The sequence below is a fragment of the Rhinopithecus roxellana genome, chromosome 17, assembly GCF_007565055.1.
Source record: "Rhinopithecus roxellana isolate Shanxi Qingling chromosome 17, ASM756505v1, whole genome shotgun sequence".
Lineage (NCBI taxonomy): Eukaryota > Metazoa > Chordata > Mammalia > Primates > Cercopithecidae > Rhinopithecus > Rhinopithecus roxellana.
In genome coordinates this window covers 38,366,711-38,385,304 of record NC_044565.1, presented here as the reverse complement: position 1 = coordinate 38,385,304, position 18,594 = coordinate 38,366,711, and the positions used below count along the sequence as shown (strand labels likewise).

The following is an 18,594-nucleotide window of genomic DNA, read 5'->3' as shown; positions in this document are numbered from 1 at the left end:
TTAGTCCTGTCTTTATAATCCGACTACACTTGAGGCTAAGCCAGGACTAGACGAGGCAAGGAGACTGTCAGTGTTACAACCCAAAGTGTGGTTGCTACCTGGTAATGAGGGACAGTAAAGATCTGAATTTGCCATCATTCAACAGTCAAAGTAAACAAAGGACAAGTGAGGATTGGATCTATAGAGTTGGCAAGGAAATACAGACTAGAACAAGGAAAACCAGGTGAAATGAAGAAGGGGCAGAGTTTGACAAATGACTTATGAGAACCTCCTGAGGAGTCAGGTTTCTTATTCCTGAAGGAGACCAAAGTGACCAGGGTCTATTTTTCTCATAGGACACAGCCTACCTTGGATGTTGGAAGCAGCTACATATCAAATGGTAGTCTGTTTGTGAGAACTAAGGTTGACCTGAGACAAATGACACAGGCCTATTTCATGTCCTCGGTGGTGGGTCTTGGCCTGTCTTCATAAACGGATATGGAACAAACTAGGTCTCCTCTGGCCTCAAGGTCTAAGCCTTAGCTACTGAGAGTGAGAGTTGTGGAGAAATCTTTAGGACAAGGAGGAAGGTAAAATTCCTCTTGAAATTCAATGATTCATCTACATTTATTTATCACACAGTGCCAGCCACTGTGCTTGGCCAGGATTTGGCAAACATCCTGGAAAGGGCCAGAACATTGCAGGTTTTGTAAGCCATGTGCTCTCTGTCCCCGCTACTCAGTTCTGCCCTTTGTAGCCTGAACTGCCCTTTGCAGTCTTGAACAATATATGAATGAATGAGTCTGGTTGTTATTTACCTTCAGAAGACAGTAGGCTGGATGTTGCCCCTGGCCTGTAGTTTGCTCACCCTTGCATAGCAAATTCAAAATTCACTTGAGTTCACAAGAGTCTAATTTCTAAGTAAAAATGACCCTGATGAGCTTGGTAAGTCAAGGGAAAGAATTAACAAATGAGTGTCCACTCTTCTAGGGTCTAGTAGGAATCATCAGGTCTGAAAAGAGAAGTTTTGCTAAGGAGTAGTGTGAAAGGAAGAGAGAGAAATAATTTGAGACCAGCCTAGATGGAGAACTAGGGTAGGAAGGTTTTCGAAGCAGTAGTCCAGAGTGATAAAAGAGGGTAGTGAAGAGCTGACATAATAAGATGGATGCACAGCCTGGGGAATGTATTGAACATGATCATCACTCAGACCCATTGCCTGAACTCACCTGTGAAAGCCTACTTTTTCTGTTCTCAAGCAGCAACCAGCCTTGGTGAGCAAAGAAAACTTACTAATTTGGAGGTGAGGTGCCTTCAGCTTCATGATGTCCACAGAAAATACATACAAGGTATTTTAGGTCACCCATAATTGTATATTCAGACAATCAAGAGGCCTATATCCTGTTGCAACCAGAAATAGCCTGATTCTTGTGTAAATAACAGAATCACACCTCTCCTAGTAGCCATAGCCTAGCTTTCACTTACCCTCTGTTTGACATACTTGTGGGACTTATGAGAAAATCAGGTAGTGTATTGCATATGTTTTTTTCATTTTTGCCTCATTTTGTAACTGTAGACCTGTGATGGCCTTATTTTAAAATCCTCATTTTGTGTAAGAAACGATGTGGGTTGTATGAATCTTTCCTGACAAGGTACAGATGTTGATAAAGTTTAGTATTTTTGGTTTTAGTTGTGTAGTATTGTGGTCAGGGAATAGGACCTAAATTTCTGCTTTGGGAATTTATTAATGTTTTATTTTGGCCAAATGCACATTAAATTTTTGTTAATGGTCTATGGACACATTTGCAAGGAAGGTGACTACCTTGTTTTAAGATGATATTACATATCATGTCATATATCACATATATATTATAAAGTATATTATATATGATACATATTTTCTTATTATTTATTTCATAGCTTATCACTTTGCTTTAGTTAGATTAGATTTGCTTAACTTTAAACTGACGTTTTTGCCTCTTTTTATTTTTTGAGACAGAGTCTCAGTCTGTTGCCCAAGCTGGAGTGCAGTGGCACTATCTCAGCTTACTGCAACCTCCGCCTCCAGGGTTCTAGCAATTCTCCTGCCTCAGCCTCCCGAGTAGCTGGAATTACAGGCACCTGCCACCATGCGCGGCTAATTTTTGTATTTTTAGTAGAGACAGAGTTTCACCATGTTGGCCAGGCTGGTCTTGAACTCCTGACCTCAGGTGATCTGCGCACCTTGGCCTCCCAAAATGCTGGGATAACAGGCGTGAGCCACTGCACCGGGCAGACCTTTGCCTCTTTTTGCTGTAGACAAACTAGTACACTTTGTTTTGCATTTCGGATGAATGAAGAAATTTTTTAAAATTTTGCCCGTGAGAATGTCTGCATGATCCTTATTATTTCAGTTATGGAAAATAAATTTGTTGAGCTGAAATAGTATCTTAGGCCTTCAACAATTTTTATTTTCAGTTTCTATTAATAACATAATATCTGTATTGTGTTTCTTATCTTTTGTTTGATTTCTGTAGAATAACTTCAAAAATAATGAATTTTGTGGGGATCTTTGTTGAGAATTTTAAAAATCATAAGCGAGAAATATTTTTGGAATTTTTAAGTATGCTTTTAATGATAACTGCACTTTCTGTTTACAAAATGCAGATATTCTCTCTCTCTTATTTAACTGTCACCAGATATCTTGGTTTCATTCAATTTATCTATAAATAAAAAGTATAAGACTGGCCTTATTGACCACACTATTGGGGTATCTATTTTGCTTATACTGCTGTGCAGTGTCAACTGGAATGCATTTTCACATTCAGCGCATATCAAATCTCCTTTTACCTTTTCCTGCACACACAGTACATAGCATACTTGCAAACCAGCTTCTGTTGTATAATGGATCTCTAGTTTACTTTCTGCCTTGTTCACCTACTGGGTTTTCAGTGTTTAAACATAAAGATCTGTATATTATATTTATACATTTATATTATGTAGTGTCTTTAAACACACACATGCACATGCACTTAAGTTCTGTAAGAATACCATTAGAGCATTTCTTACAGGTGTTAGGAAATATGTAACATTGACTGTTCAAAAGAATTCAAAGTTGATTGTAAAACTGAAGTCAATGAATGAAAAAGTAGAAACCCATTCTTACGAAGACCTGAGCTGTACAGATCACTTTTTACTCTTGCCATCCCAAATAGTAATCCTTTTATCTAAGGTTAGCGGTACATATATGAACATTGAGTTAACCCACTCAGCATTACTGGGGAGTGGTAGTGTAAATGACACCTGTTTAACATCATATAGGAGCCTAGCACTGTATAAGTGAGTAAAGAAAGTAGGTACCATTTCCTGGGTATCCCTGGAATCTGAAAGAACCCATATACAACCATATTTCCAGACTTTCCCATTTTTTTTTTTTCATGGCAATGCCATCATTCTTTTCACTCAGGCTGGAGAGTTTATTTTGATGGTGGCCTCACCCTTACTCTCCTCAGTATCCCTTCTCCCACAACCCAACATCCAATTGATTTCCAAGTTACATCATACCTACTCCCAATTCTTTCATCCTAGGTTAGGCTGTCCATACTGCTTGCCTTGGGGTTATAACAGTCTCCAACTTGCATTTCTTGACTCTAGCCTTTCTCTTCTCCAGTCCAACATTTAGGTCAGCAATTTTGCATGACAGATGGTGTCACGTGCATAGGGCTCTCTTATGCACAGTCCCTAGACCACTTTTGCTTTGACATAAGAAGGCATATGAGAATGTGAGCAAGAGTGATATTATAGAAATAATAAATGAAGCTGCTCTGATAAAAGACGTAAGCTTCAGTACTTATATTACTACTAATAAGTTATACCCACTTCACAACTGATTACAATAAGGTACTTCGGTTGAAAACAGCTTATGGAGATTGCTGTTAAATTAATCTTCTAAAGCACAGTACTGATCATGTTGACCACCAGTATCTCTACATTCCTACCAAGTAAAAGTTAAACTTCCCATTCTGTCCTTCAAGACTCTATAGGTTTGCCTTTCAAGTCTTACCTTCTATTATTTCTCTTTAAGTATGCTTGAGCCAAATAGGACTTTACGCCATTCTCTGAACATAACCTACCCGTTCCTCCATTCATGCCTGTAATGCCTTCCCCTCAATTGTGCCTCTTGAAATTCTATACATTTCTCAAGACCTAATTTAAAAGTTAGCATTTCCAAGAAAGAATTCCTGGTGTCACTGGCAAAGAATAATCTCTTTATCTTTTGAATTTGCTCTGTACCTTATTTTTATCCAGTAACCCCCACCATACCTGGTATTATAGTCCCTTGAATATGCCTTTAAGGCAGAATAAATGGCTCATACAACTTGGTATCTCCTCAACATCTAGCACAGTGTTTTGCATATTGTGTGTACAGTACACAGTAGAAGTTTCTTGAATAAAGGAATGAATATTGAATTCTCTACTCTCACTCTAGATTAATTGTTTTCAGTAATCATCAGTGGAGGATTATTGGCAGCAAAAAAGTACTGCATTAGATCCCTAAAAGCTATTAATAGAAGCTGTCTCTGACACAGAATAATGCTCTGAACACCTTTTTGACACACAAGAAATATTTGTTAGCATATTTGCTAAAGTACAGGTTTTGAGGATAGTGAAATTGAAGATGCCCACTTCTATGAAATGAGTCAGAGTTGATTAGCTGAGCACAGTTGTTTCAAAAAGATGTCCCAAGTGATTGTGCTTAAATAATGAAGCCATGTATAATACCTTAGCTATTTCTTTGAAAGTATTTACCAATGTTTTTATCTCTATGCTTCCCTGCCCCCACCCCGCCGTGTGGGGGGTGCATTTCTCAATCTTTTTTCCTTTTCTTTTTTTTTTTTTTTGGCGGAGTTTTGCTCTTTCGCCCAGGCTGGAGTACAGTGGCGTGATCTCGGCTCACTGCAACCTCCACCTTCTGGTTTCAAGCCATTCTCCTGCCTCAGCCTCCCGAGTAACTGGGACTACAGGCGCACACCACCACACCTGGCTAATTTTTGTATTTTCGGTAGCGATGGAGTTTCACTATGTTGGCCAGGCTGGTCTCGAACTTCTGACCTCGTGATCCACCTGCCTCAGCCTCCGAACGTGCTGGGATTACAGGCGTGAGCCACCGCGCCTGGCCAATCTTTTTTCTTTATTATTTTCTTCTTCCAAATGGTGTACATAGTAGATGGGAAGTCTTCAATAAATGTAAACTATTGTTATTAATATTAATGCTCATAGTAAGCATTTACTTAGGAAGCCGAAAATCAAGCCTAAAGATGTACAGTTTCAGAAAGGGACAAATGTTGATGGATTAAACAAAACTGTAGAATTTTGAAATTTCTCAATTGGACAAAAATCTTTGGAATACCTCACTACTAATAAAAGTTGCCCAATTAAAAAAAAAATTGAGTTGCAGAGTAGTAGGGGTATTCTTCAAATCACAGGGCTACACAGCTATTTCTCCAAAAGGTACATTGCCTGTCTGTTGGATAGAAATTAAAGTTAAACCTCTAATGTGCAACTTAAATTGCTGCTGTGCCTTTTCAAATATATAGAATTCAAAATTACTGAAACAATTTTATCACTAGGATTTGGAGAGGAAAAAATATCTACTAAAAATCTTTAATATTAAAAATTGACTCCATTAATTAATTATTACCCAAAACATTTTACTAGGGATATAAAAAATTATGTAAGACTTTCTCATTCCCATATATTTAATTTTGGTTGATAATTTTTCCCAGATTTTGCTCTACCAAGATTTATTGTCTTAGTTGTTTTTGAACTTTCCATTGTATAAAGGCACTGTATATGCTAGTCTCACTCTTAATCTATCCATAATGTTTTTATGATAATATTTTATTAATAGCATAAAAGTATTTAAGCCTTCATAAAAATGACAAATATGTATATATATATATATATATGTATATATATATATATGGCATGTGTGCTTATTTATGCATTTAAATCTAATCTGATAAAAGTGTAAAATTTAGAAATATTTGATGACTTTGTCACCAAACCAACTTATATTTTTGTGTGCCATTGTAAGAGTTACTTATAGATTACACTTTAAAATACAGGGACTCAATGAGCTCAGTGATTCAGAGACAGCGTGTGGCAAATTGTCAAAACCTTTGCATCTGCTTTGATGTGATAATTCATGTTTGACATATGAATGTAAAATATAAATGTTAATCCAATAGTGAAAGAGTGACTTAAAACTGATTTCTTAACTTGCTTATCTGTGTCTGGCCTGAATTTGAGTAACTATTACTAAAATACTGATTTTTCTTCTTTAGTGTTTTGGATGAATGATATAAAATATAAATAATATACTAACATTATTGCTACATGTTCCTACAGATGAAAATGATAATATTGAGATAGATACTAACGAGGAGATCCCTGAAGGCTTTGTTGTAGGAGGTGGAGATGAACTTACTAACTTAGAAAATGACCTTGATACTCCCGGTAATTTCAAATTATAAATGTTTTGTGTCCTGCTGCGTGGCAAACTTTATGGTTATATTTTTATTATCTCATCAATAATAATAATAATTTTGTAGTTTTATTACATCTTATGGCCTCATAAACCATTTAGGTTAATCCACCTTCCATCAATTTTATGTTATTTTGTTTTAGGTTGGATGTTAAAATTAGCAATAACATTGGAATAGCAAATTGTAGTTGTGTTCTCTTATTATTAAGATTCACTATTGTATTTTATGTCATGTGAGACAATCTGTAGGCTTTCAATAGTTGGTTCCCTTCTCAGCTTAAATATTTTGGTGTGATGTCATAAGGTATATATTCCACATGTAAATCTAAACCATGGGATCAGATTTTCTGATTTAGTTTAGAATTATAGTCGTAGTTGTAATATTATTTTGCAGATTTTCTGCTTACCTTAAATACTTAAATATTACTCTAGTAAATGATTTTACATCTACTTAACTAATTACAATAAGACACTTTGAAAACTATATAGACTGCTGTTAAATTAACCTTATGTCTTATATCAATAAATCACTTTGGCAATGGACCTTTGTAAGTTCTTATATAAAATATAAAGATACTTGCTGGTGGTTTTTAATAGGTGAGTGTTCCAAATGCATTGCCTTTATAAGCCAGCAGCAAGTAGCAATCCAAAGTTTTGTTGGATTGCTAAGGGGTTCCATAAATGCTTGTTGAATTGAATTCTTATAGCAATAAAAAGTCTTTGGTGATTTCTTTAGACTTAAAGGAAGGAGGCAAAGTCTCTAACATTTATCTTTTCATGTGAAAAGCTAAAGGGAGTGAGAGCAAGCATACTTTTTCCTATCCCTGTCATGCCCCTGCAATGCTAAGCGGCTCCATTTCTTTCCCTGTTGGAAATACTACTACTATTTCAAGAAACAGGTGACCAGGGTTTTCCTGACTATAATGAACACTCAAGAAAACTCATGCCCTTTTGTCAGAAGCTCCTTCATGCCCCGGTGTTAAGTTATACTATTGCTAAATAGAAGTCGGTATATTTATAATTGTGCAAGTCCAAAAGAATGCTGATATTTAAGGAAAACTTTTAAATGTTTAACCCAAAATTATAACTACATTTTACTTCTTTCTGCTTAAAATACTATAACTTGGTTAGGTTTGATTTTTTTTTTTTTTTTTTAACATTTTTGTTGTTGCTTACTCACCTTCCTACCATAACAACCACTAAAGGCTTTATCAGAAACCAATCACATCTTTTTAATGCTGAGGACATCCATAAGTACTGGATTGAATTTTTTAATATTCAATTATGGAAGTATAAAATCAGTAATAATATGTGATGCATATGTCCTGATTCTACCGTAGGTTAGTAACACAGGAAAAAATAGCCATTTCTTAGGTAAAATAATGGGAGAATTTTCTAGTTTCAGCTGTTGCAACTTTGGAGAATACTTTAAAGATTCTTGTTAGGAATACCTAACAGGCTTGACTCTTGTCCTTTTTAAAAACTCTCCTCCTACTTAATGTTTTCCAAAAAGAACACACATCTCAGCCTTCCTGTTTGGAGTTAACTAATAAATTGTTTATGACTCTCAAGCATGCCAGTTAAGTGTTGGCATGTAAGTAGACAGGCCTCCCAATTCAGATTTATGGTTTATTTTGTGGCAATAAGAAATAGGAATGCAAACTAGAATCTAGAAGCCCATAGAATATATTATGATTTTTATCCTTGCTTTATTTTCCCCCAAAATTTTTTTCATATGTATATGTCATAATGTTTTAATAATAATTTGCTTAATCTTTATCTTGATTTGACCATAGTTCATCAGATATTGTTTAAAAGAGAAGCCTTGCAATATAAACTGACCAATTTGCATGAAAGTAATGACAATAGCATTTATTAAGAGTCTTATAATTAGAAAAGTTATTAATCTTTATGAAAAATATCATCCAGCAAATGGTGGACATATCTATCGCAACCATTTTATTAAGGAGTTGCCTTTTATTAATTTAAGAATTAGTTGTGTTTCTACTCATTTTGAACTATTGTATTATGCAAGATTAATGTACATTAATACATTCCAAAAATGTAATAATCTGTATTGTATTTCTGCTATCTAAGTAGAGGGTATTTGTAAACATATACCCTGTTTCAATGCTGGTTATATAGGTACATATATAAACACTGGATTCTAATAGTATGTACATGATGAGAATCTGAGATAATGTTAAGAACTTGTTTTAATATGGCATTATATTTATAAATCTAATATACTAAAAGAATTAAAACTATAAAATAATATTCAAAATGAAATGTATCTCTTCCTTTAAATATCTAGTTTGTTATAATAACTTGTTTTATTATGTATAACATACAGTGCTTATATAAATATATACATCACATACAGGCACAGGTTTTTAGGTAAGCATTAGCTACTATTTAAAGTATAACTAGGTTCTCTTTAGATATGTTGACTGTATTCTTTAAGGGGAATGATTTTGGTGGGAGAATATACATATGTAAAGGATTTTTTGTGTCTAATCTAATATCCTTTTCTTTTTTCTTTTAAAATATAGTAATACTTTTCTGAGCTCACATAAAATTGACAGTCTGCATATCTAAATGCATCTCACTCAGTTATTCATGGTATTTGCATATTTAACAGAACAAAACAGTAAGTTGGTGGACTTGAAACTGAAGAAGCTCCTAGAAGTTCAGCCACAGGTGGCAAATTCATCCTCCAGTGCTGCCCAGAAAGCTGTAACTGAGAGCTCAGAGCAGGACATGAAAGTAAGTCTTACTTGTTTAAAACATTTGGCTTAGTATCTGTGTCTTCTAGTTTCTGCCAGCAGTTTGTAATTCTAAAAACAATTTTTTACTAAATTCTTCACCAATATTAAGATTAGGGTATAAGAAATTTTTACTGGTGAGGTGTGGTGGCTCAGGCCGGTAATTCCAGCACTTTGGGAGGCCAAGGCAGGAGAATCAGGAGTTCAAGACCAGCCTGGGCAACATATTGAGACCACGCTACTGAAAGTAAAACAATTAGCCAGGCATAGTGGTGCATGACTGTAGTCCCAGGCTGAGGTGGGAGGATTGCGTGAACCCAGGAGTTCAAGGCTGCAGTGAGTGGTCATCATGTCACTGCACTCCAGTGGGGGACACAGGGTGAGACCTTGTCTAAAACAAAACAAAAAAATTAATTAAAAAAAAGTAATTAAATAGGCAGTAAGTAAATATCAATATGGTAATCAGTATTCATATACTATTTTTCAGGGAAACTACTACTTTAAATTGCTATTTCAAGTAAAAATAGAGGCAATATGGAAATTATTCTTGAGTTCTATATGTATGTATATTTTGCTAAGAAGAATACTGTTAAGAGAATTCTAGTGCATTTTTCAATAATCCTCAACCTACTGCCTATTTAGATGAACTAAACGTATGTTATTTATAAGAATCATCACACCTGAAAATGGTAATGTGATTGAATATAAATGTTTAAGATAACTTGCGTGTGTTTTGTGCCATTTTGCATCTTACCTTGTGTAACATTTTAGTCAAAATGCCACATTATAAGAATATTATTAGACTGTTTATATTATTCCCACCCACATGTTTCCCTGCTTTCCTCACAGTGATTAGTATTTCTGTAGCTTTAGGGCACTTCCAGTCCTGTATAACTTTTCACCCACCTGCGGACTATGGGGACTGCCCCGCTGACTGAAAGGATTTCCTTCCCCTGACACAGAGATGCTTTGAAGTCCCAAAACAATGACTTTCATTGCTTTTCCCCTATATTGTCAGTTTCTATAAACTGGTGATGAAAGTGTGTGGCAGCACTAGAGGACTTTTGGTCTCTATCTTTGAACAAAAGGAAGCCTGGATCAGATCTGATTTTTTGCGTTCAATTTAGCTTTCTGCAGTGGATTTAATGCAGAATGAAGCTGGCCTAAGAATAATACAATAGATTGAAAAGGCTAACTGAATTAGTGGGTTTAGAGGAATACATTTGTAAAGTGGCAGAAGTCCCTAGTCATAAAAAGGTTTCTTAAGATGGGATTTGCTGGCTAATCACACTGATATTTTAGCATGTTGCCAGGCCTAAAAAAATTTAGCTGTGTTTGTTTATTTTGGTAAAGACTTGAGTTTTAGACTATTGGATAGTTATTATAACAGTAGAATTCTATTTTTCTTTAAAAAAATAGAATAAAAGCCAAAATTGTTTCTATCATAACTATATGGCTAGGATATTACAAGCATGATATTAATGATAAATGTATTAGGTAACTTTAAAAAAATAAAATAGTGCTATTTTCATTTTTATGGTTTATCTGTCTAGATAAAATTGGTTTTGCTTTCCAAAACACTCTTACATAGTAGTCTTTAAAGTTATTCCAACAAAAGGTGTGCTTTAAACAGCTTGCCTTTGTATGATTCCTTTTAGTTAAGATTTTGAAAATGGTGTTTATAAAGAACATATAAAGTCCATCTGTTCTCTTGAAGCTTTCAGCGTTGATTTGGGTTTTAATTTTTTTTAATAAAATGCAGTTTACACATTTATAAATGAGGCATTCTGTGTTTGTGGAAAAGGATAAACTGTTACCTTCCCCTGAGGATTCTGTATCCCAGGCCTCCTTGAGGCTAGAGAATAGGCCATTGGAGGGCTCCCTCATTACCGATTGTCTCAATGCAGAGGAAGGGCAAAGTCTTGGTAGCTTTTGATAACCAGTTTCAGCATTCAGCAGGCTTAGCTATTAGTCATGCATCTTAGCCTTTCCCTATTTACTTTCAAAACACTTAATAAAAATAATAAAAGATTAGGTATAAAATGAAATATTTGTTTGGTACACAGCACCTCGGTATCTGCAGCTTCCACACACTGCAGTGGTTCAGTCTTCTGGGATATTTCTTGTTGATAGAACCATTTGAATTTGTTACCAGTATTAACATGGGAAGCTCCGGAAAAGATAATTGTAGTTTCCTTAGCTGTAAAGGGCTTACTTACAAATCTGGCTTTGGAAAGTTATAGCTGATGAAATGCAGTTCAGTAGGGTAGTATTATAATCCTACCTTTTAGCCTTCATCCAGCATTAGTGGTTTATCTCAATGGGCATAAAATTAGAAACTAGTTCTTGTTGTCATACAAGTCTGTGGGGCTGTGCAAACTGATGACACAGAATAGTGGGGGAAATAGGAGGCAAACATGGCTTTTAAATAGTATGTATCACTGGTGGAAGACATGTTCGTATCAAAGTTATCAAGAGTTAAACCATGTGTCTCAAAGTTTGTGATTACAGGCAACAGAATTTGCAGTTGAGCTGTTTAAAATGCTTTAAAATCCTTTTCTTGCAAAAAGTTTCTAAATTAGTGTTTTCTTAAATCAGTAAAAGTTGCCTTACTAATGTGTAATTTTATGTTTATGAGATCAGGACTCTCTTACCATGTGTTGTTTTACTTTTAGAATGGCACAGAAGATCTCCAGACTGAACGATTACAAAAAACAACAGAACGTTTTAGAAGTCCTGTTGTGTTCAGCAAAGATTCTACAGTCAGAAAAACTCAACTTCAGTCTTTCAGCCAATATATTGAAAATAGACCAGGTAGAACACTTTTTAAAATGTTTTCCCACCTTATGATTTAACTGTATATAGATATCTGTATATAGTTTATATATATATATATATATATATAAATAATCTGGTAATGTAAATTCACATTTCAATACACAAATATCAAGCTTTATAATAATTTTACATGTCTTTCCTCTTTTTTTTTAAGAGATGAAAAGGCAGAGATCAATACAGGAAGATACAAAGAAAGGAAATGAGGAGAAGGCGGCGATAACTGAAACTCAGAGGAAGCCATCAGAAGATGAAGTGCTTAATGTATATTAATTTTTTGTGTGGTTTCATGATTGCTGATAATTCCAAACTGTATGTGGAAATAGTGCCTTTATTTGTTAAAATGAGATGTTAGGTTTTTTAAGATGTCAATCTCCAGTGCATTCAAAGCAGAGTGAGAGGGGTGCACTGTTGAATTAGTCTGCAGTGTGGTGATAATTGTCAGATAAAAAAAAATGAATTTTTCAGAGTTCCACAGCCCCAGTTTCCTTGAGACATTTCCATCAGGGCACTTCCCATAAAGAGATTCCAGTATTGATCTACCGGGAGGATTTTAATTATTACAATAGCAGATACCGCAGAGCTGCAGTTAGAGGGAAAAGTCACATGAGACCTGCTAGAATTTCTCAGCCAACCCATTTTGTTGGCTTGGGTTAATGGGTGTTCAACCTTTCCATTATCCAGATCAGCCGTGAATTACTAGCTGAATGATGTTTGCATTAATATAATATATATGGTAATTTCTTCACTTAATTAACGGGGAGGTTCAGCTCAGTAGGGGTATGGGCTGATCATGTGTAAAATTGATTTGTGAGGGAAATATTTGATAGACCGCAGGGAGAAAGCTGCTTTTGATGGACAGCTGCGGGACAGAAGCAGGAAGAACAAGTTTTAACTTGAATTTTTGTCTGGAAGCATAGCTGTCTTTAATAGTACTACTTTTTAAATTATCTACAGTTTTTCTAGGTATTTTCATTGTTTTCAGTGTTAAAATATTCTTTGTTGGATTTTGAAATCCTTACAAGTACACTCAGAGTCACCAACTACATTTTAGGACTCTAAAATCTTCTCATTCTAAGTTGTTTACTTTAGAAGACCTGGAAAGGTATGAGCTAGAAAAGAACAGCTCACTGATAATCCTGATGAAGTATATGGTATAACTTTTAAGTTACAGAATACTTAAGTATACTATGTACTCACACTAAAGATACCTGATTATGAAATTTCTTTCTGTTTTTAACTGAACCAATCAGTAAGAGCAATGAAGTTTGTGTGTTGCTTATCACTTCTGCCTCCTTATATATTTGTTTTTTGTATTGTCTTTGCAAACTACTGTATTTGTTTTGTCTGTCTCTATGGGAATGAGAAAAGAAAATTTCCCTTTTGAAAATGTTCTACTGTCTGGTAGATAGGTTCAAAAAGCATTCACCAGATTATCCCAGATTTTAAAGTTACCATTAACATTTATTCTATTATTGTATTTTTTTCTGCTATATTTTGCATTGAGATGGAAGAATATCCATTTTGTATAAATTTTTTAAAAATACAATGACTTTTAAAATCAAACTATCCTGAGAAATTTAGTTTTATGATTTCTTAAAATATTTTAACTTTAAGTTTGTCAGCTACCATAATCAATTTAATAATAAGTTGGTATAGATTGAGGTCACATATGAGTACAGATTACTTACCAGTTCAAAAGGTATGTAAGTTATACATATAGTTAGACATATTCATTAATCATGAGAATTCTAAAATATGTTCATAATTAACATAATTCTTGATTTTATTTCCTGTTTAAGGAGTAGTGAAATATAATTCCTTATAGCTTCTAAGAGATTCATATGCTAGGTACTGAAGGAATTTGACGGAAGAAGTTTGTTCACACTTATTTCTCTGAATAAATAATGTTGTAAGTGCTTATGATAGTATTGGTGGTGGTAAGAATAATCATTCAATCAGTTCTTCAGTATTTCTTAGCTAATTAGATCTCTTAGCCCCAGAAATGTCAAAAGGTAAACAGGTAATCCAAAGGGAGCCATAATTAATCAGTTTTTATGACTATACCATAAATAGCCCTGACTTTGATGATTTAAATTTGTAATATGATTGTTAAAATTAAAGGTATACTGGCACACATACATAAAAAATATATTTTTTTAAACATGGGTGGTTCAAAAAGTAAATTTTCAAATTAAAATCCAAACTTGGCTAAATGGAAGATTAACAAAATCAATATGAGTTTTCTTAGATCCTGTGTAGCAAGGTTTGAAACCACCTGTCAGGTTGCTATTTACAACTGTAATAATTAGTAATACATCAACAGAATGGCATATTAAAGTACAGGAGCCAGCTGGAGGGAAAATTGGAGATATTGTGAACTTCCCTTTTTATCATTTTTAAAGTATTTTTAAATAATGTAATCATTTTGAAAAAAATGTATCTCTTTTGTATTTCCATAGAACAAATGTGTCTGACTGTCTCAGGATGGATGCTTTCAAGGTCAATTCCTTAGTAAAACTCCATTTTTGTATATTACGCTTTTGAGTTAAAAGTGTCATTGGTGTTTGTTTTGATAATCACAAAGGGAAAAATTATCTTCTTTGTCCATGCTTAAATAACACTGACTTAACTCTAAGGATATATTTTTTTTAAACTTAGCATTAACTTTTAAAATCTGGCAAATCTGGCTGTGAAATTATAAATATAATAGTAAATAGCTGAAGAGTTCTCTATTTACAAAAGTTTGGTATATGTAATACATATGAAAATTTTTTGAATCACAGAGAGTTGCTTTTGGTACTAAGGGTGATACTAAGGGTGTATTTGGTTCTCTAGGTAAGTGCTTTACTAAGTGTTTATAGAAAGGAAAAATGCAACTTACAAGTGATTTTTTTTTCTTCCTGTTTGTTCTTGTTAACAGAAAGGGTTCAAAGACACCAGTCAGTATGTTGTAGGAGAATTGGCAGCACTAGAGAATGAGCAAAAGCAAATTGACACCCGTGCCGCGCTGGTGGAGAAGCGCCTTCGCTATCTCATGGACACAGGTACGGTGCCCAATTACACTGTAAACAGTTTTGGCAAATTGAGCGTTCACAAACTCTTATAGAGTTTTGGAAGTGTGAATCTTTGAAGCCTGAATGTTCAGCAAAACTGCCTTGAAAATAAAAAGGCTGCGATTTGCAGCCACCTCTCTGGGCCCTGGTGATAAGAGTGCCTTCATGGGAAGTGATAACTCGCCCTGATACCGTGTGAGCCAGCACTATTGAACAGTGTGCTCATCCATGCAGAGTTGGAATACACATCTGTGCCTCATTGATATGCCACTGCTTAAAAAAAAAGTAAGATCTTTACTGTTCTACTGATTCATTGGGGAAAAAAAAGATTTGGCCAGCTAAAGCCATGTACTGCATGAAACAGAGCACTGTGCATAGGGGATGGCTCCATGGACTAGATCACTGAAATTTGAGAATACTATCTGGTTACTGATGCTCCACAATTTTTTTTTCAAGAGAACAGGTTTTTAAAAGTCTGTGATACTTTGTGTCACAGTTGCATTTGAAAGGATTAAGGTATATAGCAAGGTTTGTAAAGATGGGTTAGAGCACCAAATTAGCTCCTAACCAGAGGGCAGATTGGCTTTTAATGCTGATTGCCAATGGTGATTGAATAGATCTGAGAGCACAATAAGCAACTGGAAAGGAACTGTGTGTGTGTGTGTGTGTGTATGTGTGTGTGTGTGTAAAATGTTACCCCTACAAAGATATTAAAATGTGAAATAAATCATTCATACCAAATTATAAGTTATATTAAGAAAAAAAATCAAAAAATACAAGTGGAAAATTCATTCCTGTAATCTAATTAATTGCTTTAATTGTATGGCAGTGTTAAAATAAAGTAGATTAGCATGATTTAGGATTGGAAAGCTTTCCCGAACTTTTTCTTCTCTATTTTCCAAAAATGTATTCAAAATAAAAGAACTTCCCCAAAAATAAGCATTTATATGGGACATTTGAAAATGCATAGATTAGTGAAATCAGAACATATTAGAACAAGAAGGAACCTTAGGCTTTATCTGGGACAGTGGATTTCATACTATATTCTGTAGAGTCCTAAATCTTCTTCAGAGGCACCTCAGGGACTTGCCAGGACAATAAGGGAGCAGAAAGTAGACAGGCATCTGGATTCCTTACCTTACTTCAAATAGAGTGGCTCTGAGTTTATTTATCTGAAATAGTGGGCTTTTTAAAACAGTTTATTTGAAGAAAAGGTTCTACTGCTTAAAATTTAAAACCAAAAATACTTTTTAAAAAACTATTACTTAACCTTCTCATTATATAGGTGAGAGGACAGAGGCATAGGAAATGTTCAAGGTCAAACAGATCACCACATGGTAGACCTTAGATTAGAATTCAGGCTACCAGAACCCTATCATACACAATCCTTCTTGCTACACCAGAATATGTAGACCATGTATATCAATCCCCTAACAAGTTACATGCATGTTCAGTCTTACACCTGTATACTTGTATGGATTCAGCATGGATCCATAAACCAATGTATTGTTTTATATTTGCATTTTTTCTTGGGTTTCTTAGGGATTTTGAAAATATTAGCTACGTTACCTTTATTAAACATATAATTACTAGACTGAGTAATATTTGTAATATATTTTCAACTATTTCCTGTAAATATTTTAAGGAGACACATTTCCTTTTTTATTTTCCAAACAAATGGAACTTAACCACCTTCCCTGGTTGTGTTGGATAAATTCAATGTTACTATACAAGAAGACTTGTGCCACTAGTGAAAAAGTTATAAATCCTGTTTCCTCTCCCCCTTTAGCACTTGGAGCCTGATTTATTGAGGGTTCTAACCAAAATAGACTCAATTTCTCCTTCCTACCCAACATATCACTAGTGAAGCTTTGAAATGGCCCCATTCCAACCATAGATGCTTTATAATCTGAAAGACAGTCACAGAATACAGGTTAAATCTAGAATCCTTTGGAGCTTATTTTGTTTCTTCACATGACAGAATCTGATCCTAACTGGATTTGCTTCTGCAGATTTAGACCAAAACTGAGTTGGTCTCCCAACTTCATAAGCTCCAAGAATCATCCTAGACTGTTTTAAACCTCCTCCAACACAAATAATGTTTTAAGATTTGCCTAAAACCTAGTATCTGAAGTAAGAGATAAGATGTTAGAAAGTGAAAGCATACATTCATCCTTTTCCTTTTTGGGTTCCAGTTCATTCCAACTTTTTATTTATTATAATGCCTGTTTTTGGTATGTTAGACATTTCAGTGTACTTTCTGATTCTCAGCCTAGAATTAAGGAGAGCAGATAGTGCCCGTGTTTTTTATATGATGAGACTGAGGCTCAGACAGGGGAAATGACTCACTTAAGATGATCTCATTAGGAATGGTGGAGTTAGGGCTTGAACCCAGGTTTTCAGGTTTTCTAGCTCTTGACTCAGTCTTCTTTCCTCACTACATCTTCTTTACAGAACAAATATACTTTAATCTGCTATTTCAGTTTTTATATACTTGTAGATAATTGACTATATTCAGGTTTTTTGCTGATTTGAAATTCACATAATATAAAATTAACCATTTGAAAGTGCACAATTCTGTAGTACTTGGTACATTCACAGTGTTGTATAGTCATCACCGTTGTGTATTTCCAGAAGTTTTTCATCACCCTAAACACGAATTCTATTCTCACTAAGCAATAACTTTCTATTTTCTTCTCCCCCAATCCCCTGGGAATTTTAAATCTACTTTTTCTATGAATTTGCTTTATTGTAGTTATTTCCTGTAAGTGGAATCAAACGATATTTGTCCTTTTGTGTTTGACTTCTTTCACTTAACATATCTTCAAGGTTCATCCATGTTGTAGCATGTACCAGTACTTCATTCTTTTTTATGGTTGAATAATATTATATTGTATGTTTATACCACATTTGTTTATTCATTCATCTGTTGATGGATATTTGGGTTGTGTCCACTTTTAGCTACTATGAACATTTGTGTACAAGTATCTGTCTGAATCTCTGTTTTCATTTCTTTTGGGTATATACCTAGGGTTGGAATTTCTGAATCATATGGTAATATTGTACTCAATTTTAAATGAGTTGTGAGGTTTAGGTAGAATTCAGAATACATTTTCCAAAAGAAACACTGTTGTAAGTGTCTACAAGCCAGACAAACCCACGGAAACCTGTTAATTCCAAATGTAACTAAATAACACTAATAGTTATTTTAGACCTGAGTCCTAGGCTCCCAGAGCTTGGGCAATATTGGATTTTAAGCACCACCCCTGTGACGTTGAAGCTACTTACATCCTGGGGGCAGACAGGATGGGTGGGGCCTGGATGGCGGCCCAGATTGCTGGGCATTTCTCCTGGCATGTTGGCAGAAGGCTTAGCAAGAAAGTAGGAAAAGAATGTAAAAGTCTCGTACAACAAGATGGGGAGGTGCCAGGGATGA

The 18,594-nt window shown here is 34.7% G+C and overlaps 1 protein-coding gene across 8 annotated transcripts in view; it reads left to right on the top strand.

Annotated features, from left to right (window-relative positions):
* EHBP1 (EH domain binding protein 1) overlaps positions 1-18,594 on the top strand; it is a 352,471-nt gene that overhangs the window by 289,353 nt on the left and 44,524 nt on the right. For 5 of the 8 annotated variants that reach the window (XM_030921086.1, XM_010369129.2, XM_030921087.1 and 2 more), the window contains 5 exons: positions 6,367-6,474; positions 9,144-9,268; positions 11,943-12,081; positions 12,260-12,366; positions 15,026-15,149. In XM_030921086.1, coding sequence (XP_030776946.1) covers positions 6,367-6,474; positions 9,144-9,268; positions 11,943-12,081; positions 12,260-12,366; positions 15,026-15,149 — 603 coding nt within the window. The remainder of the gene's footprint in view (positions 1-6,366; positions 6,475-9,143; positions 9,269-11,942; positions 12,082-12,259; positions 12,367-15,025; positions 15,150-18,594) is intronic. The other 3 variants (XM_030921089.1, XM_010369131.2, XM_030921088.1) reach the window with 2 other exon arrangements.